Raw genomic sequence first — 25,088 nt, 5'->3', positions numbered from 1 at the left:
TAAGATTAGCCCACATCACAAAATCCCAAAACCAGAGATGTTGGCGCAGATGTGTAGAAAACTTCTGTACTGTTGGTGGGAATGCAAACTAATTCATTCCTTTTGTAAAGATGTTTGGAGGTCACTTAGGGACCTAAAAATAGACCTGCCATTCAATCCTTCAATTCCTCTACTAGGCATATATCCAGAATACCAAAAACGACTTTATAACAAAGATATTTGCACCAGAATGTTTACTGCAGCCCAATTCATAATTACTAAGACATGGAAGAAGCCCAAATGCCCATCGACCCATGAAGGGATTAATAAATTGTGGTGTATGTATACCATGGAATATTATGCAGCCTTAAAAAAAAAAGATGGAGACTTTACCTCTTTCATGTTTACATAGATGGAGCTGGAACATATTCTTAGCAAAGTACCTCAAGAATGGAAGAAAAAGTATCCAAGGTACTCAGCCTTACTATGAAACCAATTTATAGCTTTCATATGAAAGCTATAACCCAACTATAGCCCAAGAAGAAGGGGAAAGAAGAGAGGGAGGAGGGTGGGAGGGTAATTGGTGGGACCACACCTATGGTGCATTTTACAAGGCTACGTGTTATATTTACCAAGTGCCGAATATAAATGTCTTAACACAATAACTAAGAAAATGCCATGAAGCCTATGTTAACCAGTTTGATGAAAATATTTCAAATGGTATATAAAACCAGTGCATTGTACCCCATGATTACATTAACGTACATGGCTATGATTTAATAAAACATGTTGGTGAATCAAAAAAAAAAAAAAGAAAGAAAAGAAAAGATAAAGAGGAAGAATTTAGGTTGTTTCCAGTGTTTTGAAAATGCAATGGACAGGGCAAGAGACATGAATAGAACTTTCTCTAAAGACGACAGATGAATGGCTAACAAACACATGAAAAAATGTTCATCATCTCTATTTATTAGAGAAATGCAAATCAAAACAACCCTGAGATATCATCTAACCCCAGTGAGAATGGCCCACATCACAAAATCTCAAAACTGCAGATGCTGGCATGGATGTGGAGAGAAGGGAACACTTTTACACTGCTAGTGGGACTGCAAACTAGTACAACCTTTCTGGAAGGAAGTATGGAGAAACCTCAAAGCACTCAAGCTAGACCTCCCATTTGATCCTGCAATCCCATTACTGGGCATCTACCCAGAAGGAAAGAAATTCTTTTATCATAAGGACACTTGTACTAGACTGTTTATTGCAGCTCAATTTACAATCGCCAAAATGTGGAAACAGCCTAAATGCCCACCAACCCAGGAATGGATTAACAAGCTGTGGTATATGTATACCATGGAAAACTATTCAGCCATTAAAAAAAATGGAGACTTTACATCCTTCGTATTAACCTGGATGGACGTGGAAGACATTATTCTTTTTTTTTTTTTATTAAATCATAACTGTATACAATGATATGATTATGGGGCATCATACACTCACTTCATAAACCATTTGACACATTTTTATCACAGTGGTAAGACATTATTCTTAGTAAAGCATCACAAGAATGGAGAAGCATGAATCCTATGTACTCAATTTTGATATGAGGACAATTAATGACAATTATGGTTATGCATGGGGAAACAGAAAGAGGGAAGGAGGGAGGGGGGTGGGGCCTTGGTGTGTGTCACACTTTATGGGGGCAAGACATGATTGCAAGAGGGACTTTACCTAACAATTGCAATCAGTGTAACCTGGCTTACTGTACCCTCAATGAATCTCCAACAATAAAAAAAAAGAAAGGAAAAAAAAAAAAAAGAAAATGCAATGGACATCCTTGTGCCTGTATGTTTTCGTATTTTTGGAGGTGTATTTTCACTGCAGATTCCTGGATATCAGGTTGTTTACTCAAAAGGGAGATACATACCTAGTTTTGTGAAGATTTGTGGCAAATGCTCCTCCAGTAAGGCTGTACCAATTTACACAATGAAAAGAGAATTCCTGTTTCCCCATTGACACTTTTAATTTTTACCAAATTCATAGGTGAGAAATTGTATTTCAGTTCTGCTTTTAATCTGGATTTATCTCTCAGTAAGTCTGCTTTCTTTTCCATATGATTAGGGGTTATATTTTATATCTTTTTTCCATAATGACTGTTCACGTGTTTTTCCCCATTTTTTCCACTGGGTTTTTGTTTTTCCCTCATATTTTAAGAGTTTGTTACATGTTAGGGGTATTAGCATTCTGTCAGTGGTGCATGTTGCAAAACCTTTTCTCACACTTTCAATTGACCTTCGAATTTATGGTGAGTCTGTTTTGCTTGTGCCATGCAGAAATTATCCTTATATTGTTTAGACTGGCCATTATTTTTATTGCCTGTGAATGTGGAGCTCTAAGTAGAAAACTCTTCTACGATACATCAGGTTTAAGGAGGATTTCATAATGTTTTCTTTTAGTAATTGCACAGTATCATTTTTACATTTGACCTTAATTCATTTGGAGTTTATTCTTGTGAATGGTTGTTAGGGGTCTAATTTTACCTTTTTCCAAATGGTCCCATTATCACTTATTTAATAAATTCATATTCAATTTCTATATGTACCTGGGTCCATTCCTGCACCTTTCAGGACATTCCACTGATCTATTTGTCTTCGTATGTCACTACCACACTTTTAATTGTGTAAGTTTTATTATATATTTTAATATTTGACACCTATACAACCCCACACAACTCATTTTATCCTGGCTATTCTAGCATGTTTTTCTATATCGACTTAGCTAATTCCTCACAAAAGTTCACTGGTATTTCTGTACTGATATTTCTGTTACATTCATAAATTAATTAATGGAGAATCAAGATCGTTAGACTGTTCAGTCATAGCACATCTTTTTTTTCCCCCCACAGTACATCTTTTCAACTTATTCCTAAATATCTAACCTACTTTGTTGACACTGTAAATGAGTTCTAAGGTTATACACTATTGCTGCTGAAGGCTATAAATTTCTGTATGTTAATTCATGCCTCTAATTGATTTTTCTCTTTTGTCTAACTACATTGGCTAATACCTACAGTACAAAAACAAGTAGTAATGGAAATAGTGGGCTCATACATACCCACATTGGAGCAGTATTATTCACAATCACAGAAAAGTAGAACCAACTCAAGTGTCTACCAAAAAATGAATTCATGAACTAAATGTGGTTTTCCCATACAATGGAATATTATTCAGTGTTAAAGAGAAGCAAATTTCTGGCACATGTTTCAACATGTATAATCCCTAAATTCATTATGTTAAGTGAAGTAAGTCAGACACCAAACGACAAATATTCTGTGGTTCCACTTATATGAAATATTCAGAGTAGTCAAGATCACAGAGAACACAAAGTTGAATAGTAGTTGCCTGGAACTGGATTCAGCGAGTAATAGTGGTTGCCTGGAACTGGATTCAGCGAGTATAGATGCATGCCTATAGTCCCAGCCACTGCTTAATGGATACAGAGAGTTTGGGGTGATGCAAAAGTTCTGGTGATGGATGGCAGTGATGGCTACACTACAATGTAAATAACCTTAATGCCAGTGAACTGTTTATGTAAAAACAGTTAAAATGGTAAAATTTGTTATGTATTTAAAAAGCAAATACTGAAGCACTATAGGCTGTAAAAATCAGGCATTTTCATTTGTATTAACAGTTTTTTAATTTATTTTTTAGACAGAGTCTCACTCTGTTGCTCTGGGTAGAGTACTGTGGTATCATCATAGCTCACGGCAACCTCCATCTCTTGGGCTTAAGCAATCCTCTTGCCTCCGCCTCCTTAGTAGCTGAGATTACAGGTGCCCACCAAGACCATAGGCTAGTTTTTCTACTTTTAGTAAAGACAGGGTCTCCTTCTTGCTCAGGCTGGTCTCAAACTCCTGGACTTAAGCGATACACCCGCCTCAGCCTCCCAGAGTGCTAGGATTACCCGCACATTTGTATTGTATTGTATTAAAAACAAGCTATAAAAATCAATAAGGGAGAAAGGACCTTTACTATTATCAAACAAATGTTTCTCAAGGTCTGATTAAAATCTGTTGTAACTCCTCCCCCCTCCAAAGAGCAGGAGCGAATGAGGAAATTTTTCATTGTGCTCAATATTCTGCAACAATTCATAAAACATTGAAATTATCTGGTCTTTAAATGTTTGGTAGAATTCTCCTGTAAAACGATATGGGTATGGTGCTTTCTGTAAGGTATTCCTTAATAACTTCCTCTATTTCTTTATGGAAATTGCCTTTCTATACCCTTTCTAATTCTAACAAAGTCAACTCTACTAATCTACATTTCCCTGGGAGATAGTCCATTTCATTTAGGTTCTCAAACTCATTTGCATAGAGGTCTTCAAAGCACTCTCTAATGAACATTTCAATTTCTTTTGTTTCCATGGTTATGTTATTTTGTGTATCTGTGCTTATTCTCCCTTTTAGCCCCTTGATCAAATTAGCAGGGTTTATTTTTTCATTAATTTTTTCAGAATTCCAAGATTAATTACGCCTCCCTCTTAATACTAGTTTTTTTTTTTTGAAAAATTTTCCTTATTTCCTTCCTCACATATTGTTAGCTTTCCTAACATTCATTTTTATTTTGTTAATAGATTTCATTACATTGAATCATGCTTGAATTCATGAAATAATGAATATGGGGTGGCACCTGTGGTCAAGTGGGTAGGGCGCCGGCCCCATATGCCAGAGGTAGCGGGTTCAAACCCAGCCCCGGCCAGGAAAAAAAAAAAAAAGAAATAATGAATATGTATTCATGACATACTTACTGTATCAAGTGGAATTTTATTTAGAATTTTTAGATTTAAGATACTTAGATGAGATCAGTATACAGTGTTTTGGAATGTTTGATAGTTAGAAGACAATGTCGAAGCTGGCACAGTCACTCACACCTGTAATCCTAGCACTCTGAGAGGCTGAGGCAGGTGGATTGTTTGACTTCACAAGTTCCAGACCAGCCTGACCAAGATCCAGACCCTGTCTCTACTAAAAATAGAAAAATGCAGGCATAGTGGTGCATGCCTATAGTCCCAGCTACTCAGGAGGCTGAGAAAAGAAGATTGCTCAAACGTAAGTGTTTGAGGTTTGCTGTGAGCTATGATGCCACAGCACTCTACCCAGGGTAATGGAGTGAGATTCTGTCTCAAGAAAAAAAACAATAAAAGACAATGTATAAATTGAAACAATTCTTAGAAACAGTGTTTATTCACAATAACATTGTTTGTAATTATTCCCCAAGGAGACAAGTTAAATTAGTTACAGTACATCTATGCAAAGGGATTATCATATAGTGCCACATGTACCAATATGGAATAATTTCGAAGATAAAGTTAAAAATTAAAGCAAGGTCAGGAAAGTACATACATAATTGGCTATCATTTGAATAAAATCAATACAAAGAAAGAATATATATGGAGACATATATAGATTTGCTTGTATATGCACTCGGTATCTCTGGAAGGACATAAAAACCACTAGTAATACTGGTGGCTTTAGAGAAGGGAATAAGTGCCGGGGAAAATGAAGGAAAGAGGATACCTCACTGTGCATACTTTTAGAAATTTCCATTTTGGATTATCTATTCAAAAATGACTAATATTTTAATAATAGAATAGAAAGGGAGAGACTTTTTTTTTTTTTTTTGTAGAGACAGAGTCTCACTTTATTGCCCTTGGTAGAGTGCCATGGCGTCACACAGCTCACAACAACTTCCAACTACTGGGCCTAGGCACCCGCCACAAAGCCCGGCTATTTTTTTGTTGCAGTTTGGCCAGGGCTGGGTTTGAACCCATTGCCCTAGGTATAGGGGGCTGGCGCCCTACCCACTGAGCCACAGGCGCCACCCGAGAAACCCTAAATTTTTAAATATTAAAAGCTAATAAGAATTAAGATAGTGAAATGCTCATATTATTTTATTAAAATCAAGAAAAATAAAAGAGGGTCAGTTAATACTATTCTAAGTATTAGAAAAAATAGTCTGGAGGTCTTGGCTTATAATATAGGGAAGGTAAATTAATTCATCAATATAAATGTTTAAGAATAATTTATGATGATATATTTACTTGGAGATATGACATGATGCAGTTATGCATCACTTATGATGGGGATATGGTTTAAGAAATACGTTAGGTGATTTCACTGTTGTGCAAACATAAAGTATACTCACACAAACCTAGATGGTATAACCTACAACATACCTACTTTATGGCACAGTCTATCATCTCTAGGCTACAAACTGTACCACATGTTACTGTAGTATATGACAGGCAACTTTAAAGCAATGGTAAGTATTTGTGAATCTAAACACAGACAGGATAAAGTAAAGATATGTTATTATAATCCTAGGGGGCCATCATCATATATGCAGGTCTATCCTTAACTAAAACATCACTATGTAGTGCATGAATATATAGAGAAGCAAAGTTTATTTATGGATGCCAATATACATAGAAACTTTATAAGAAACTAATTTTTTAAATCTACTAAAACATTAACAGCTTTGTCTATTAAGACCATAAAAGAAAAAAATGGGTCCGAGGATAAGATTTCATTAAAACTACACAAACCTAAATGCATATGATTAAATTTAACAAAAAAAAAAAAAAAAACTTTTCAGAATTCTACACTTCTATCTCTACAAAAGATCTCTTTTTTTGTCTTCCAAACATTGTAAGCGGCACACTAAAAAACCATTGAATTTGTTAACATCTCTGATATGGAACGGCCTAGAAACACCAACACACACACACATACAGACATGCCTCAATTGATTATATCACCACTCTTTCTCTGCTTTCAGGATTCAACCCAAACAGTTCCTATCCAAGAGGTCTTCCTTTAACCATTCTAGGTAAAGAATTATTCTATCACTTTTCAATTTTAATTATGATCTCACTGTTTAAGCCTGTGAAGGTAATACAGGGACAGGGCCCTCAGGGATAATTAAATGATACTGAATTCCTTTTCTTCATTTATTAGTGGGAAGACTTCTTTCTATACAGAGAAACTTGGAATTATTAGTTACTTACCAGTAGCCACTAACCATATCTGACTACTAAAATTTTTTAAATCTATATCCATAAATACAATCTGTAGGTATAAATTACTGAACTGTAAAAACTAACTTTTTATAAGTAGTTAGGCAGGCCATCTTGTTTTTCTTAATTTTTCACCTAAAAGTAAAAATTCTTATTAATCACTGGACTGGAGATTTTTTTTACTCTTTGATATGCTTACAGTGTCATCTTCCTGTCACCTAGTAATTATATAACTGTTTGCCATGAGTTTTTCTTTTTGTTTTGTTTAACCCAGATGAATATTAAGATTTACCAACTGAAAGAACCAAAGGAAATGGGGCCCTGTCTTCACATTATCTTCACAAGATTAAATAATAAGACCAACAGACAACTCTCATCAAAAACAATGAAATGCAAATTTCAAAGTGGTCAAATAAACTAAATTCCATTTCCATCAAAATACCTCAGTATCACAGACATCTAGAAAAACTAGGGAAAACAAAATCAGAACTCAACCTGAGTATACATCAATTCTGTTTCAGTGATTTGGAAAGGGGTGGGGTGGGGTAGAGATACCCAGGAATCTGATGTTAATTTTTTAAAGCTCCCCACGATAGCTCTGATGTATAAGGCTTCCCAGATGACTCTGCTACACAGCTGGATTTGGGAACCAGCAGCATAAATCATCTCAAACTATTTAATTATATCCCACAACAATATAAATAATGGGATATAGCAGGATTTTGTTTCTGTTGGACATAATCTTAGATGGTGTGTGCATGTATGCCTTATTGTTATACTTGGGCCAAAACATAAAAACAGACCTTAGAAATTATATACTCAGTTTCCCCCACCTAAAAAGCTGTTATAAAATTTGTTTATATAACCTATGATCACTTAATTTTTAATCCCATACAAATTTATTCTCGACTTTCCATACTGTCTAAAGTGAAGGAGTTCTACCCTTTACCCTCTACCATACGATTAAGCAAAATCTGACATACACAAAAATGTTCTAAAAATTAAACTGAAAAAGTCTTTAAAATAAAGCAGCCATAAAGTACGGTAAGGACATCAAAAAGTGACTGTAAAATTCCTTTCAAAGAGTGGCATATAGAAGATCCATTTCAATCTTAAGAAAAAGCGAAAGAAACTATTTAAAAACAACCACATAAAGACAGCTGAAGACATAGCATTTTAAGAATGAAAGATATCTTAAATATAGCCATTTGAAACTTGCAAATGGATCAAGTTTAGAGGCAAATAATTTAAACGAAAACTTATTTTACACAAGAAACATTCCATAAAATAACTATTTCACTAAGCAACATCCTGATCACATTTAATGAACATTAAAATATAAAATTTATCTAAGAAGTAATGCCCAGAACTCCATTAAATTATATGTATATACCTAACTTCATTAAAGCATAGTAGAGGTGATAATTTTTTTGTTTTAAATAGGGTAAGTTAAAATACTTACCTGGGTTTCATATAAGTGGGCAATGTGAAATTGAACTGGAAAGGGTGATGAAAAAAGAAATCAATAACAGTACACAGAGTTTCAGGTAAATTAAGTAAGAATAACATAAAATGTACATGAAAACTAAGCATGGTTTATACTACAGAGATTTAAGTAATAGAGGAACGTAACTTTCATTTGCTTTTTATAAAATAGAATATATAGACAGTCAAAAACACACACAGAAAAAACCACATATATTCGCTGCTGGTCATTATCAAATACAGTTTCTATCAAAATTAGTATTAAATCCATAGCAGGTGATATGTTTTACAAAGTTCAAAATAGTAACATTAAGCAAATAGGGAAAACTTTTATAAAATCTATACATTTTGAAACATGGTATTTAAAAACCAAGTTCCAAATCAGAAAACAGTAAAGTCAATATTTAATTAAAAATCTATTAAAACCAAATTATATATCAGTGATGACATAAAAATTCCAAGAGAAATAAGCTTTATAAAAACAATAAAGTAGGTACTCAACATTTATTAGTGTTCTGTGAGATATCGGGCACTATTATGTTATCAAATAATTGTGCAGACTATCGAAATTACTATCCAAATGAACTGAACTATCATATAATGCCCCACAGTCTAAACATAGCACATACCTTTCTCATTACAGTGACCAAACTTTTAGCATTCAAAATCACAAGAAAGTCCTGGACAAAACAGATCCTAATCTTCCTACTTCCTATTTTCCTTTTCAAAAGCCAACAGAAAAAGAAGCACAGCAAACTTGCAGATGTGTTCACGATGGTTCAAACTATACTCTTCAAATTCAAAATGAAAGTTTTCTGCCCTGTGGCACTCACCTACCTATGTAGATGTTTTCCTCTCAAGAGTTATGAACTATAACTGAGATTTAACATCAACCGAGTACAGTAAAATGAGGATTTACCAAAACATTTAGTTTGACACTTAAGAAATAGGTCTCAGAAGTTATCATCCAAACTGGCAGTAATCAAACTCAACTTTTACATATCAGATAGTAATGAAATAAATAAAAATCAACTGTTTTCTTATTCCCATAAACCAATTTTAAAAGATGTTTAAGGATTTATATCAAAGATGATTGATATAACCTGGATACATAATTAAGAAAAAAGTATAAATTAACATTTTATAGATTACTACATTAAAGAGTTATCTTTAAAATATAACATTATCTAACAAACTATGAAGTACTGTTGCATTTGTTACCAATTTTTGACATTTATCCTACAAATACACTGTTCAGTACCAAATCCTGGCTTTCATTTAAGAAAACAGAAATCTTTTATGTTTTCTCAGGAAATTTCCTCTAGCAGAAGTCTGAGATAATTGGCCTGGTTTGGTGATGATTTCATCCATGCTCTTCCTTAAGCCATGTTATAGTGAAAATTCTACAACTTTTCAATGATTCAATAATTTCCTTTGGTATTTCTAAACACAGTACTTTACTAACACCTATCTATAGAGGTAAAAGAAAAAACAAGTAATTTACAGCAAAATACTGATTTCCTAAAATCTAGAATCCTTTCAATAGCCTGAAATTTTCATTAATTGCTCAATTTTTTTTACACTCTAATTTTTTTATTTTTCAAGTAAGGAAGTTTTTAAGAAATCTTAAAAGAATATTCTTTTTTCTTTTCTTTTTTTTTTTTTTTGTAGAGACAGAGTTTCACTTTATGGCCCTCGGTAGAGTGCCGTGGCCTCAAACAGCTCACAGCAACCTCCAACTCCTGGGCTTAAGCGATTCTCTTGCCTCAGCCTCCCGAGCAGCTGGGACTACAGGCGCCTGGCTATTTTTTGGTTGCAGTTTGGCTGGAGCCGGGTTTGAACCCGCCACCCTCGGTATATGGGGCCGGCGCCTTACCGACTGATCCACAGGCGCCGCCCTAAAAGAATATTCTTAAATCTTTTTACTGGATACACTAAAGCACACTGAATAAACAAATACACCAACATATTCTTAAATGTATTATAATTAACCCAATCTACTTTTGAAAAGAAATCTACATAGAAGCAAAAAAAAAAAAAAAAAAAAACCTGAAGAAAATCACTGTTAGAATATACTTCAAAAATGCACCTTTTTAAATAAATTGAAAAAAAGTCACCTCAAAATTCATGTATCATATGTGAGACTATCATAAAGTGTATCGTCATAATTACTAATAATTTTAATACCACACAGCAGGAATGAGTAAACAATTACATAAGAATCTTTGAAGACTCACATTTCCTAAAAGATTGGCAACACCTATTTTTAATCCCTGAAGTTATCTATAATATAATTAGTACATGAAATAATCTTGTTTACTAGTGCAGATAATTTTAATTCAACAACACATATCACTGTCCTATTTTAGACATAGACTGTTCACAACATCTGGTTTCATATGTTCCATCTGTATAAGTAGCCATGGCAACCAATATAGCTACACTCAACAATTCTAAAAGAAAAATTGCACAGAATTTATCAGTAACCGTTATCACCATCATTAGCAATTAAGTGATCTGAATACAAGTAGGAAACTATGGTACTTACTTTCAGCATTGGACAAAGTGCAGGGATTACAGTCAACCAAAGCTAACTGAAAATGCTGTAAGAAGAGAGTGAGAAAATTAATGCATTAAGTTTAGAGACACATACAAGCATCTTAAAGTATTTTCCAAGTAATGCAAGGTGTACCGCAATGGTGAATACTACTATATACTATGTAAAAAAAATGTGCTAGCCTAGCAACTTACTGCTGACAACTCACATGTTATTGGGTTATTTTCTTGAGATAGTTCAGAATGGAGAATGTGATCAATTTAATCAAGTTATACTATGTATATTGTTTATTTATACAAAATAGTTTTAGATTTTTAAGTCTTCAAGTAAATCAAAAGCATTATACAACAGTTTAAATAGAACACATCATTTTTTAAAATGAAAGCAGAAGTCCAATATATTAATGTCAGAACACCACTGGTTATCTCAGAATGACACTTGAACTTGAGAAGCCCCTCCCTGAAAACAAACCACTATGAGAATTGTCATAGACGGTAAAACCATTGCCTTCACAGATTCTTCAAAAATCATTGTGTTTAAGTGCCTCTTTAACAACCTGTGTTCAAGCTCATCTACGAAATATAATTGTCTTTTTACAATGTAGTGATATTATATGTATAGAATCTGTATAACATCTCAGGCAATATAAACCACTAATATAATACTACACCCAATTAGGATAATGTCAAATGTGCCTACCAAGAAAATACACGTTAACATCAATATGTACCACTGATTTTAAAGAATGCAAATTATCATCAAGTACACTGGGGGACACTTGATATCTAGTTCATCAACATTAAACTTGGCATACAAGATAATTAAGAGAAGACAAAACAAGAAAAACTAGACTGGGCAACAGAAAGTTTAGAAAAGGTAAGTAAATCTCTTTAGATTCTCCTAAAAAGATATTCCCACAGATCTATATGAGCCTCAGAAAGTTTTACCATTATAAATAATCAACAAAGCATAGACCATTTAAAAAAAAACAACATAATAAGCTTATAAACAATCCAAATATTTAAAGAGTTGCTGGACAAAATGATAAATGATATTCATAATGACAACATCTAGATGTAAGCCTCACCCAAACTTTCTTTTATTAAGAAAAATAGTATCGGTCCGATGACTGCCGCCACGGGAGCAGAAGGATTTTAAGAAATATTTGGGTTTTTGGAGAGAGCAAGATGGCGGCCGAGTAACAGCATCCTTACATCTGGGCACCATGAGTATGGGGAGATAGGACTCCAGGCATCTCTGCCTGGTGGGATCTGCCTATCATCACCCCTGTGAGGATACAGGGAGTCAGCAAGAGACTTCTGGACCCCAAGAGGAGGACTAAAACGGTGGAAAAACAGCAAGTGGTTGCGTGTGTTCAATAGGTCTAAACCCGCCCGCAACTCTAAGTTCAGTAGCACCGAGACTGCAAACCAGAAAGCCCTTACCTGTGAACTGATTTGGTGTCTTTGGACATGGCACTCAGTCGAACTGCCTTGGGCAGAGCCTGAATGGGAGTGTGGAGAACTTTGGCCGTTGTCTAGGGCCCCAGTCTGAGCCACTGAGCCAGACAGAGCTAATAGTGTTTGGCTGTGGGACACGGGGAGCCATTCTGAGTGATCTGCCCTGGCAAGATCGCCCCTGAGGGTCCCAGAGCTAGAATCCGGGTGGGAGATGGTAACCTAGTGAATGAGTAGCCTAAGAGTGGGGCCTGAGCCGCCTTACAGCCCTAACCCTCAAGGGCAGACTGAGACCGGTTTTGGCACACTAGGTAAGTGGATACCACTTCAGCAGTGATTACAGCAACAAGCACTTTTCCTCGAAAAGCTTCTGCTCAGCAAGTATACAAGTTCAAAGTGCCTTTTAAGTGGGCTGAAGAGAGATCTAGGGTGTCTACCTGCTGGGGTTTGAGAAATCAGCAGCCTCCACTCATATCAGAACTGTGATTAACATCTCAAACCCCAGAAGACCACGTGTTGCCCAGACAATATTCAACAACATATACATACTGCTTTGTTTTAGGTTGTGTGTTCTTTTTTTTTTTTCGTTTGGTTGTTTTTCTGTTTATTTTGATGTTGTTCGTGTTGTTTTGTTTTTTAATTTCAACCTTCTCCTTACAGATGTTTTTTCATTCTCAATTTTTCTAGTTTAATTACAATTTCCCATTGCTGCCTTTTTCAATAATTATAACTTCATTTTTGCTAGTGTTTCTACCACTATTATTTCGTTTTTCACCCGATTTTATCCCATAAAGTTTTCTGTTTGCTTGTTTTGGTTTGATTTATAGCATTTTTGTCTTTCCTTTCTACTTGGTGGAGGTGGGGTACTGTGTCTGATCAGATTAGCAAAGAGCTGCTGACCTCAAGGGAAACACCCAACTAGGCACCCCCAGAAGGTGCTGTTTTTTTAAGGTTGTGTCAAAGTACCCTACTGTACACCTATATTGCTCTCTCTCCCTCTTTCTGTGCCTCTCTTCTTTTTGTCAATATTCCTAATAACCACCCCCTCTCCTTGTTCTATTTGTCTTCCCTCCCCCACCCCATTCGGTCCTCCTTTCTTTCATCCCTTTCTTCTTCTTCAACCTTCTCACCCTTCTGGTCCTGTACCAAAAGGACTCATCGAACCCACAGGCACGAGAACTTAAAGAGCAAGAGGAAGTGAAAGGAAAATTAGGGCAAGGAAACAGATAAAAGAAATCACTCATGAGGAAGAATCAGCAGAACACTCCAGGCAACATGAAGAACCAGTCCAGAACAACCCCGCCAAAGGACCATGAGGTAGCTCCTGCAGAGGATTCCACCTATAAAGAAATGTTAGGAATGACAGAAAGGAAATTTAGAATACACATGATGAAAACAATAAAAGAAATGATGGAAACAATGAAGGAAACTCCTAATAAAGTGGAAAATAACCAAAAGGAAATCCAAAAACAGAATCAAATAAGAGATGAACGATATGAAAAATATAAAAAGGATATAGCAGAGCTGAAGGAACCGAAACAGTCAATAAGGGAACTTAAAGATGCAATGGAAAGTATCAGCAACAGGTTAGACCATGCAGAAGAAAGAATTTCAGAGGTAGAAGACAAAGTTCCTGAGATAACTCAGATAGTAAAAGAGGCAGAAAAGAAGAGAGAGAAAGCAGAACGTTCACTGTCACAATTATGAGACTTTATGAAGCGTTCCAACATACGAGTTATAGGAATCCCAGAAGGGGAAGAAAAATGTCCCAGAGGAATGGAAGCCATACTAGAGAATATTATAAAAGAAAATTTCCCAAACATAACCAAAGATTCTGACACACTACTTTCAAAGGGATATCGGACCCCAGGTCGCCTCAACTCTAACCGAGCTTCTCCAAGACACATTGTGATGAACCTGTCCAAAGTCAAGACAAAAGAAAAGATTCTGCAAGCTGCCAGGAGTAAGTGCAAGTTGCCCTACAGGGACAAATCCATCAGAGTGACCACAGACTTCTCTAATGAAACTTTCCAAACAAAAAGACAATGGCTAACAAACACATGAAAAAATGTTCATCATCTCTATATATTAGAGAAATGCAAATCAAAACAACCCTGAGATATCATCTAACCCCAGCGAGAATGGCCCACATCACAAAATCTCAAAACTGCAGATGCTGGCGTGGATGTGGAGAGAAGGGAACACTTTTACACTGCTGGTGGGACTGCAAACTGGTACAACCTTTCTGGAAGGAAGTATGGAGAAACCTCAAAGCACTCAAGCTAGACCTCCCATTTGATCCTGCAATCCCATTACTGGGCATCTACACAGAAGGAAAAAAATCCTTTAATCATAAGGACACTTGTACTAGACTGTTTATTGCAGCTAAATTTATAATCGCCAAAATGTGGAAACAGCCTAAATGCCCACCAACCCAGGAATGGATTAACAAGCTGTGGTATATGTATACCATGGAATGCTATTCAGCCATTAAAAAAATGGAGACTTTATATCCTTTGTATTAACCTGGATGGACGTGGAAGACATTATTCTTAGTAAAGCATCGCAAGAATGGAGAAGCATGAATCCTATGTACTCAATTTTGATATGAGGACAATTAATGACAATTAAGGTTATTGGGGGTGGGAGGAAAAGCAGAAAGAGGGACAGAGGGAGAGGGGTGGGGCCTTGGTGTGTGTCACACTTTATGGGGGCAAGACATGATTGCAAGAGGGACTTTACCTAACAATTGCAATCAGTGTAACCTGGCTTATTGTACCCTCAATGAATCCCCAAAAATAAAAAAAAAAAAAAAATATGACTGTATAGTACTGCCTATGAGAGGAATGAGGTCAAACTTCTGGGAAAGAGGTCAAACGTAAGATGTTTGTGCTACGTGCTAATTCCATCTCTCGTTTTATCCTGGATTTTACTCCTATAGATATGGAAGCTCCTTCTTGTAAGGAGCACAGTTTTACATTACAAAAGGAATGGGTGCATTGGACTCGATGCAAAGAAGATCAAACTTTTATCTTAACTAATACATCTAAAGGTCCTATAATGGACTGGAGTCCAAAGACAACTTTACTTGACAGTAACAAAAGACCTATTAACACTGAGTTGCCAAGAGATGAGGCTACCTATCCTATAAATAAAAATAAAATTAATATTAATATGATAACACCTATGAGTTGGACAAATGTTGGGTTTGCACCCCCACACCTGGAATTTATGGCTTTCCTAAACAAAATCATTTCTGGAGAGTGGCAGTAGCCCGAAAACCTATGAAAGGTTGGACCGGTGGATTGTTTTATCATCAGACCACCACACCCCATACTTATGGTATGGAATTTACTGTCAACGATGAAAGATACATTCAAGCTTATGTACAATTACCCTTTGTGTGGCTTAACAAAAACATAAAGTGGAATGATAAAACAGGAGAACTGTTTTGTCCTGTGTATCAACTGTTTACTTGTATTAATAGTTCTCAAAGTTTTGATTCTCGAAAGTAACAGCTATATTTGTTGAGAGCCAGGACATGTGTGTGGATGCCAGTGAATTTAACGATGTCGGGGCAAGAATCTGCTGCCCTGACAGTCCTTCAACTTCTAGCTGATCAAGTCTTGAAAAGAACCAAGAGATTTACTGGACGTTTGATTGCTGCCATTCTGGGAATTATTGCAGTGACAGCTTCTGCTGCCACTTCTGGGGTGGCTTTGACTCAAGGAATCAGAACACATAATTTTGTGGCTGACTGGCATAAGAACTCTGAACAATTATGGACTACTCAAAAACAGATTGACACTGAATTATACAATGAAATTGCTGATTTAGAACAAGCCATTGTTATGTTGGGGGATGAGTTACTTAGCTTAAAGAAACAATTGAAGTTAAATGTGATTAGAATATAACTACTTTTTGTATAACCCCTGTAAATATAAAGAGAGTAAATTTCCTTGGGAGAGGGCAGCACCTGTGGCTCAAAGGGGTAGGGCGCTGGTCCCATATGCCGGAGGTGGTGGGTTTAAACCCAAACCCAGCCAAAAAACACACACACAAAAAAAAATTTCCTTGGGAGAATGTTAAAAAGCATTTGTTAAATCATGATAATTTGACTAAGGAAGTTTTAAATTTACAACATGAGGTACATTCCACTTTTGAAAATAAGTTACAAAACCTACATGGAGATCAGATTTTACAAGGCATAGCTGATGGAATTGAACAAATGAATCCTATTCCAAAAATACAGGGACTTATAGGAAGGTCAATAGGATCACTAGCATTATTTTTAATTATTGGATTCATTTTGTATTTAATTTGCAAGAAAATGAAGCATGCCCAAAGAGAAAATGAACATTATGCGCAAGTGTTTGCTTTAATGATGACGGATATCAATAATACACATCAGAAAACAGAAAGGGGAAATGTAGGATAATATTTAGAAATAAACATATACTACATCAAGCACACAAAGTGAACTCAGTGTGAGTTTAAAACAGCTTGCTATTCTTCTAGAGGCTTAAGGGACTTGGACCCCCCCCCCCCCCGGGATACACACAGAGTTAGCTTGCCTGGAGTTAAAATTCCACAAGCCAATTCTCGGAAGTTGTGCACCCCGTGAAGCCTGAGGCCAAAGGGCATGCTGCCCTTCCTCAGAGGTACGCCAGAGGGTTAACGTATGTTAAAACACACTGTCAAAAGTCTATAGGTGCTCTGCCCTGAGGAAAGACACAGTCGTTACTTCATACTGAGTAAACTGAGTGAACGATTGAAGGTAATCTTCCATTAACTCTGCTCCCGTGATGGCTTTCTTCTATGTGATCTTTATATACATACCTGACCCAGAGATTGTCAGTGTCTAGAAGAGGATGTTTACTGCAGAAGTGATTGTGTTGGTGTGGTAACAGGATATATCTTTACAAGTTAATTTCAGATAGGAAAAATGAGGTAATAATGAAACTAACAGATAATAGATTAAGTATGTACATCACCAGAAGCATATAAAATCAAATCCCTAAATAAAGAAAATCGTTACACGCCATCCCATACTATGTAGTCGGTTTCTTGTTTACCCTTAATAATTGCAGGAGCAAGTTTATACCCACAGCAAGCTGCTGTTCTTTTGCATCTCGGGTCATGCAACAGTTGTCTATTGCCTTTGGTTGTTGTCTCCATAGCTGTACAGAAGCATGTTAGTTTAATGAACTCCCATTTGTTTATATTTGTTGTTGTTGCAATTGCCATGGCAGTCTTCTTCATGAAGTCTTTCCCCAGGCCAATATTTAACAGTGTTTTTCCTATTCTTTCTTTGAGGATTTTTATTATTTCATGCCTTTATCCATCTTGAATCAATTTTTGTGACTGGGAAAAAGTGTGGGTCCAGTTTCAGTCTTTTACATGTGGATATCCAGTTCTCCCAACACCATTTATTGAATAGGGAGTCTTTCCCCATGTTCTTGTTTGGTTTATCAAAGATTAGGCGGTTGTAAGATGTTAGCTTCATTTCCTGGTTTTCTATTCGATTCCAAGTGTCAATGTTTCTATTTTTGTGCCAGTACCATGCTGTCTTGACCACTATGGCTTTGTAGTACATACTAAAATCTGGTATGCTGATACCCCAGCTTTATTTTTATTACTAAGAACTGACTTAGCTATACGGGTTTTTTCTTGTTCCATACAAAACGCAGAATCATTTTTTCTAAATCTTGAAGGTACGATGTTGGTATTTTGATAGGCATGGCATTGAGTAGGTAGATTGCTTTGGGAAGTATAGACATTTTAACAATGTTGATTCTTCCCATCCATGAGCATGGTGTGTTCTTCCATTTGTTAATATCCTCTGCTATTTCCTTTCTGAAGATTTCATAATTTTCTTTATAGAGGTCTTTCACGTCCTTTGTTAGGTATATTCCTAGGTATTTCATTTTCTTTGAAACTATGGTGAAGGGAGTTGTGACCTTAATTAGCTTCTCATCTTCACTGTTATTGGCGTATGCAAAGGCTACTGACTTGTGGACACTGATTTTATATCCTGAAACATTACTGTATTTTTTGATGACTTCTAGGAGTCTTGTGGTTGAGTCTTTGGGATTCTCTAAGTATAGGATCATGTCATCAGCAAAAAGGGAAAGTTTGACCTCCTCTGCTCCCATTTGGATTCCCTTTATTTCCTTGTCTTGCCTAATTGTATTGGCTAGAACTTCCAGCACTATGTTGAATAGTAAAGGTGATGGAGGACAGCCTTGTCTAATTCCAGTTCTAAGAGGAAAAGCTTTCAGTTTTACTCCATTCAGTAAAATATTAGCTGTAGATTTGTCATTTAGAAATGTACCATCTATGCCTATACTCCTCAGTGTTATAATTAGAAAAGGATGCTAGATTTCATCAAATGCTTTTTCTGCATCTACTGAGAGGATCATATGATCTTTATTTTTGCCTCTGTTAATAAGGTGGATAACGTTTAAGGACTTGCGTATGTTAAACCAGCCTTGCATCACTGGGATCAATCCTACTTGATTATGATGTATGACTTTTTTGATGATAAGCTGTAATCTATTGGCTAGGATTTTGTTGAGAATTTTCAATATATACTCATGATTGAAATTGGTCTGAAATTCTCCTTTTTAGTTGGGTCTTTTCTTGGTTTTGGTATCAGGGTGATGTTTGCTTCATAGAATGTGTTGGGGAGGATTCCTTCCTCCTCAATTTTTTGGAATAATTTCAGCAGTACAGGAATAAGCTCTTCCTTGAAGGTTTGGTAGAATTCTGGTGTGAAGCCATCTGGACCAGGGCATTTTTTGGTTGGAAGATTTTTTTATTGTTTCTTTAATCTCAGTGCTTGAAATTGGTCTGTTCAGGAGCTCTATTTCTTCCTGGCTAAGTTTAGGGAGAGGGTGTGATTCCAAATATTGATCCATTTCCTTCACATGCTCAAATTTCTGGGCATAGAGTTTCTGGTAGTATTCAGAGATCACCTCTAGTATCTCTTTGGGATCAGTTGTTATTTCCCCTTTGTCATTCCTGATTTAGGTTACTAGAGATTTTACTCTTCTATTTCCAGTTAGTCTGGCCAATGGTTTATCTATTTTATTATTTTTTTTTTTTCCAAAAAACCAACTCCTTTTTTCATTAATTTTCTAAATGATACTTTTGTTTTCCATTTCATTGATCTCTGATTTGATTTTGTAGATTTCTTTTCTTCCACTGAGTTTAGGCTTAGATTGTTCATCTTTTTCCAATTCCATAAGATGGCTTCTGAGTTTGTTGACACGCTCTCTTTCTGTTTTTCGAATGTAGGTATCTAAAGCGATAAATTTTCCTCTCAAAACTCCTTTTGCAGTATCCCACAGCTTTTGGTAGCTTGTGTCTTCATTGTTGTTATGCTCAAGGAAGTTAAGGATTTTCTGTTTTATTTCTTCCTGCACCCATCTGTCATTCAACAGAAGGTTGTTTAATTTCCATGCCATTGCGTGTGGTTGAACGTTTTTGTGAGGGTTAAGTTCTACATTTAGTGACTTCTGGTCTGAAAAGATACAAGGTAAAATTTCAATTCTTTTGATTCTGTTGATAATTGTTTTGTGTCCCAGGATATGATCAATTTTGGAGAATGTTCATGGGGTGATGAGAAGAATGTATATTCTTTACTTTTGGGATAAAGTGTTCTACATGCGTCTATCAAGGACAGTTGTTCTAGGGTCTCATTGAAATCTCTTATATCTTTGTTTAATTTCTGTTTAGAGGATCTGTCCACCTCAGTAAGAGGAATGTTAAAGTCTTCTGTTATTATGGTATTGTCGGATATCATATTGCTCAGACTGAGTAAGGTCTGTTTCAAGAATCTGGGAGCATTTAAATTGGGAGCAGAAATATTTAGAATTGAAACGTCTTCTTGTTGTACTTTTCCCTTGATCAATACAAAGTGACCATCTTTGTCTTTTTTGACTTTAGTTGCTTTAAATCCACATGTATCTGAAAATAAGATTGCAACTCCTCTTTTCTTCTGAATTCCATTTGCCTGAAAAATTGTCTTCCAACCCTTGACTTGGAGTTTTAATTTGTATTTTGAAGCCAGGTGTGTTTCTTGCAGACAGCAAATGGATGGCTTGTGTTTTTTAATCCAGTCAGCCAATCTATGTCTCTTCAGGGGGATTTCAAGCCATTAACATGTATTGAGATAATTGATAAGTGTGGAAGTGTTCTAGTCATGTTATTTTGTGAGAGTCCATTGCTTATTTTTATCTTTTGCAGTATGGAAGTTAGGTTCTGTCCTTTAATTTCTCAGTTCTTACTTTGCTGCTGATCCACTGTGATGGTCTGTGTGTAGAACAGGTTGAAGTATTTCCCGTAGAGCTGGTCTTGTTGTGGCGAATTTCCTCAATGTTTGTATATCGGTAAATAATTTGATTTCTCCATCAATTTAAAAGCTTATCTTAGCAGGGTATAGAATTCTGGGCTGGAAATTGTTCTGTTTAAGTAGATTAAAAATAGATGACCATTGTCTTCTTGCTTGAAAAGTTTCGTTAGAGAAGTCTGCAGTCATTCTGATGGATTTGCCCCTGTAGGTCAACTGGCGCTTCCTCCTGGCAGCTTGCAGAATCTTTTCTTTTGTCTTGACTTTGGACAGGTTCATCACAATGTGTCTTGGAGAAGCTCCGTTAAGAGTTGAGGCCACCTGGGGTCCGATATCCCTCTGAAAGCAGTGTGTCAGAACCTTTGGTGATATTTGGGAAATTTTCTTTTATGATGTTCTCTAGTATGGCTTCCATTCCTCTGGAGCATTCTTCTTCCCCTTCTGGGATTCCTATAACTCATATGTTGGAATGCTTCATAAGGTCCCATAATTCTGACAGTGAACGTTCTGCTTACTCTCTCTTCTTTTCTGCCTCTTTTACTATCTGAGTTATCTCAAGAACTTTGTCTTCTACTTCTGAAATTCTTTCTTCTGCATGGTCTAACCTGTTGCTGATACTTTCCATTGCATCTTTAAGTTCCCTAATTGACTGCTTCAGTTCCTTCAGCTCTGCTATATCCTTTCTATATTCTTCATGTTGTTCATCTCTTATTTGATTCTGTGTTTGGATTTCCTTTTGGTTATTTTCCACTTTATTAGCAGTTTCCTTCATTGTTTCCATCATTTCCTTCATTGTTTTCATCATGTGTATTCTAAATTCCCTTTCTGTCATTTCTAACATTTCTTTATTACTGGAATCCTCTGAAGTCGCTACCTCATGGTCCCTTGGAGGGGTTGCTCTGGACTGTTTCTTCATATTGCCTGGAGTTTTCTGCTGACTCTTTCTCATGAGTGATTTCTTTTATCTGTTTCCTTGCCCTAATTTTCCTTTCACTTCCTCTTGCTCTTTAAGTTCCTGTGCAACTGCCGGCAGAATTAGACCAATCGATCACATGCAACTACTTGCCAGTTTTCCACTGTTTTTGTCCTCCTCTTGGGTCCAGAAGTCTCTTGCTGACTCCCTGTGTCCTCAAAGGGATGATTATAGGCAGATCCCACCAGCCAGAGATGCCTGGAGTCTTATCTCTCCAGACTCACAGTGCCCAGTTGCAGAGAAGCTGTTACTCGTTCACCATCTTGCTCTCCTCCCAAGTCTCCATCTTTTCTTATGACTGAATAGTACTCCACAGTTTGTTAATCCATTTATAGGTTGATGGGCACTTGGATTGCTTCCATACCTTGGCAATTGTAAACTGTGCTGCAATAGACATTGTGGTGCAAATGCCCTTGTGGTAAAAAAATGATTTTTTTTCTTATGGGTAGATACCTAGTGATGGGATTGTGAGATCAAGTGGAGGGTTGACTTTTAGTTTCTTGAAACTTCTCTGAAGATGACAGATGAATGACCAACATACACATGAAAAAAATGCTCATTGTCCCTAATTATCAGAGAAATGCAAATCAAAACTACTCTGAGATATTACCTAACTCCAGTGAGATTAGCTCACATCACAAAGTCCCAAATCTGCACATGCTGACGTGGATGTGGAGAGAAGGAAACACTTTTGCATTGCTGGTGGAATTGCATTCTAATACAACTTTTGTGGAAAGAAGTATGAAGAATTCTCGAAGAACTAAAGTCGACCCACCATTTGGTCCTACCATCCCATTACTAAATATCTACCCAGGAGAACAAAAATTATTTTCTTTTTCATTGTTAGAGACTGCCACACTTCTAAAGTATGATTCAAAAATAATACACTTCATTCTTGGATGAGAATAGTTAAATGACTTAGGATGTAAGAGTACTTTAGGAATTTAGTCCCAGAAATTAAGACACAAAACTGACAGGGCTTATGAGTTACATTTCTGGCCAAGCTGAACAGACTGAGGTTTGATCAAAGTCTTCAAACTCAATTCTGGTTCTCTTGGAATTCTAGTATGTACCAACGACATTTTTTTTTTCCTGTTTTTGGCCAGGGCTAGGTTTGAACCCGCCACCTCTGGCATATGGGGCCGGCACCCTATTCCTTTGAGCCACAGGTACCACAAGTACCAATGACTTCTAAGTAGCTAACAGATCCTAACAATCTTCACTCTAAAAAGAGGTTCCTTCTTTAAAGTTTCCCAGGCTAACTATACCAAAAATTTATTTAACAAAGGAGGAAGACAAAATACTTTGTATAGTGAAGATGTTCCAATCTTACTTCTAGCCTTTCTTTTTAGCTCCAGAATGTCTACAAACACATCTATATCCCTCAGGTACCTCTAACACAATACACTCTCAGATGATCCATCTCTATTCAGATCCTCTTTACCTCCCAATCTCAAAACTTGCTGCTGCTTTCTTTATCCCTTATTTCATTTAACAGTAAAGTGGTCCAAGCCAATAAACAGGGAATCTCTTTCCACATCAAGTCAGTTAATAAATATTCTCAAGATCTCTAGGATTAATTCACTACTTTCCATCCTATGAACACCATTTATCCCACTGCTCTTCCTCATCTTTCTTCCTGTAACTATATCCAACCTAGTCTTCCCAACTCTTCATTTCTATCCTACGTGGGTCCTTACAGAAGTTTTCAGATACGCAAAAATCAAGAAAGGTAAAATCCATGCGCTCTCTCAGCAACACTGATAAGCCGTTCAAGTTGAAACCTACATGCATGAATCAGAAGGGATGCTGTTGACTGTGTTTCTTAGAAGTAAAATAATGGACGATAACACAGTCTGTCTCAAAACTTTCATATGACTCTCATATTTTACTGAAGTATAGGTATGCAACTACACTTTTTTTAAAGACTGGTCCTAGTATAATCTAATGTATGTACAAAAACTATCACAACATGAACCAACTTAATTTCTAAGTTCTTTCCTCCTAGTGAACAATCTGGAAAAAGGAAAGAGCATGGAAAAAACTAGTTTCCCATAAGTGATGAAAAATGGGTAGAAAGCAAAATAAACAGCAATGACCATCCTATGCCATGCCAAAAGGAACAGGGACATTACACACTCTGGCGAAACTGAGTTCCACTGTCAATGACTGAAAGGAAAAGAAGATTTGAATCAAAGTAAATGAACTGTTTTGCAGTTTTCTCCATTATAATCTGTCTCCTGACAACCATCAAAAGCCAAGCAAAATCTGACTATGAGTTTTATGTATTAAAACCAAGTTATATTGGAGGAAGTATAAATTAACTAACAATACAAAAAAAGAATATTTTCTTTTCTGACTCGGCACCTGTACCACAGTGGTTATGGCACCAGCCACATGTACCAAGGCTGGCGGGTTTGAACCCAGCCTGGGCCAGCTAAACAACAAAGACAACTGCTGCAACAACAACAACAACAACAAAAATAGCCAGGCATTGTGGGGGGGTGCCTGTAGTCCCAGCTACTTGGGAGGCTGAGATAAGAGAATCACTTAAGCCTAAGAGTTGGAGGTTGCTGTGAGCTGTGATGACACAGCACTCTACCAAGGGCGACATAGTGAGACTGTCTCAAAAATAAATAAATAAATAAATATATACTAAATATAGTGATGATGAAAAATAAACTTAACTTGTAGGCCTATAAATACTAAATATAGTAATGATGAAAAATAAACTTGATTTGTAGACCTGGCCCTAATCTTAGTGGTGTTGCTAACAATACCAGAGGACAATCAAGTAAAAAATCCATTAAATAAAAAGTTCCAAAAATTAAAGACTAGAATCCTTTCATTGTCTCTATAACCCAACCAATTCCTATGACGCACAGTTTCCATGATATGCCAATACACTGTGGATCCTTTCTTCAAGAATTTCTTTCCCTTCCTGGTTCCACATTTTAGGCCAAATCTCAGGATAAAACACCAAATTTTACAGTTTTAAAACTCCCACTACATTTTTCCAAGCTATTGGAGAGGAGGGAGGAAGAGACTACTTTTCCGACCCCCTAAGAAAGGTAAGTGAAATGGGTCAGGCATAGCACTATTCCACCCCCACCCCCCCCGCCCTCCAATGGAACCACTCTAGAATTTTCAAAATGCCAGTTTGGGCTCTGTGCCCATAGTACAGTGGTTACAGCGCCAGCCACATACACCAAG

The 25,088-nt window shown here is 36.4% G+C and overlaps 1 protein-coding gene across 15 annotated transcripts in view; it reads right to left on the bottom strand.

Annotated features, from left to right (window-relative positions):
- The window catches only part of KDM6A (lysine demethylase 6A), a 217,517-nt gene that overhangs the window by 72,643 nt on the left and 119,786 nt on the right, over nt 1-25,088 (bottom strand). For all 15 annotated transcript variants that reach the window (XM_053579398.1, XM_053579400.1, XM_053579399.1 and 12 more), the window contains exons 7-8: nt 11,084-11,138; nt 8,513-8,547 (exon numbers count right to left, since the gene is read on the bottom strand). In XM_053579398.1, coding sequence (XP_053435373.1) covers nt 8,513-8,547; nt 11,084-11,138 — 90 coding nt within the window. The remainder of the gene's footprint in view (nt 1-8,512; nt 8,548-11,083; nt 11,139-25,088) is intronic.

Source organism: Nycticebus coucang, chromosome X, assembly GCF_027406575.1.
Source record: "Nycticebus coucang isolate mNycCou1 chromosome X, mNycCou1.pri, whole genome shotgun sequence".
NCBI lineage: Eukaryota > Metazoa > Chordata > Mammalia > Primates > Lorisidae > Nycticebus > Nycticebus coucang.
Note: the sequence above shows the minus strand (reverse complement) of the source record. Positions and strands in the feature narration are given on the sequence as shown.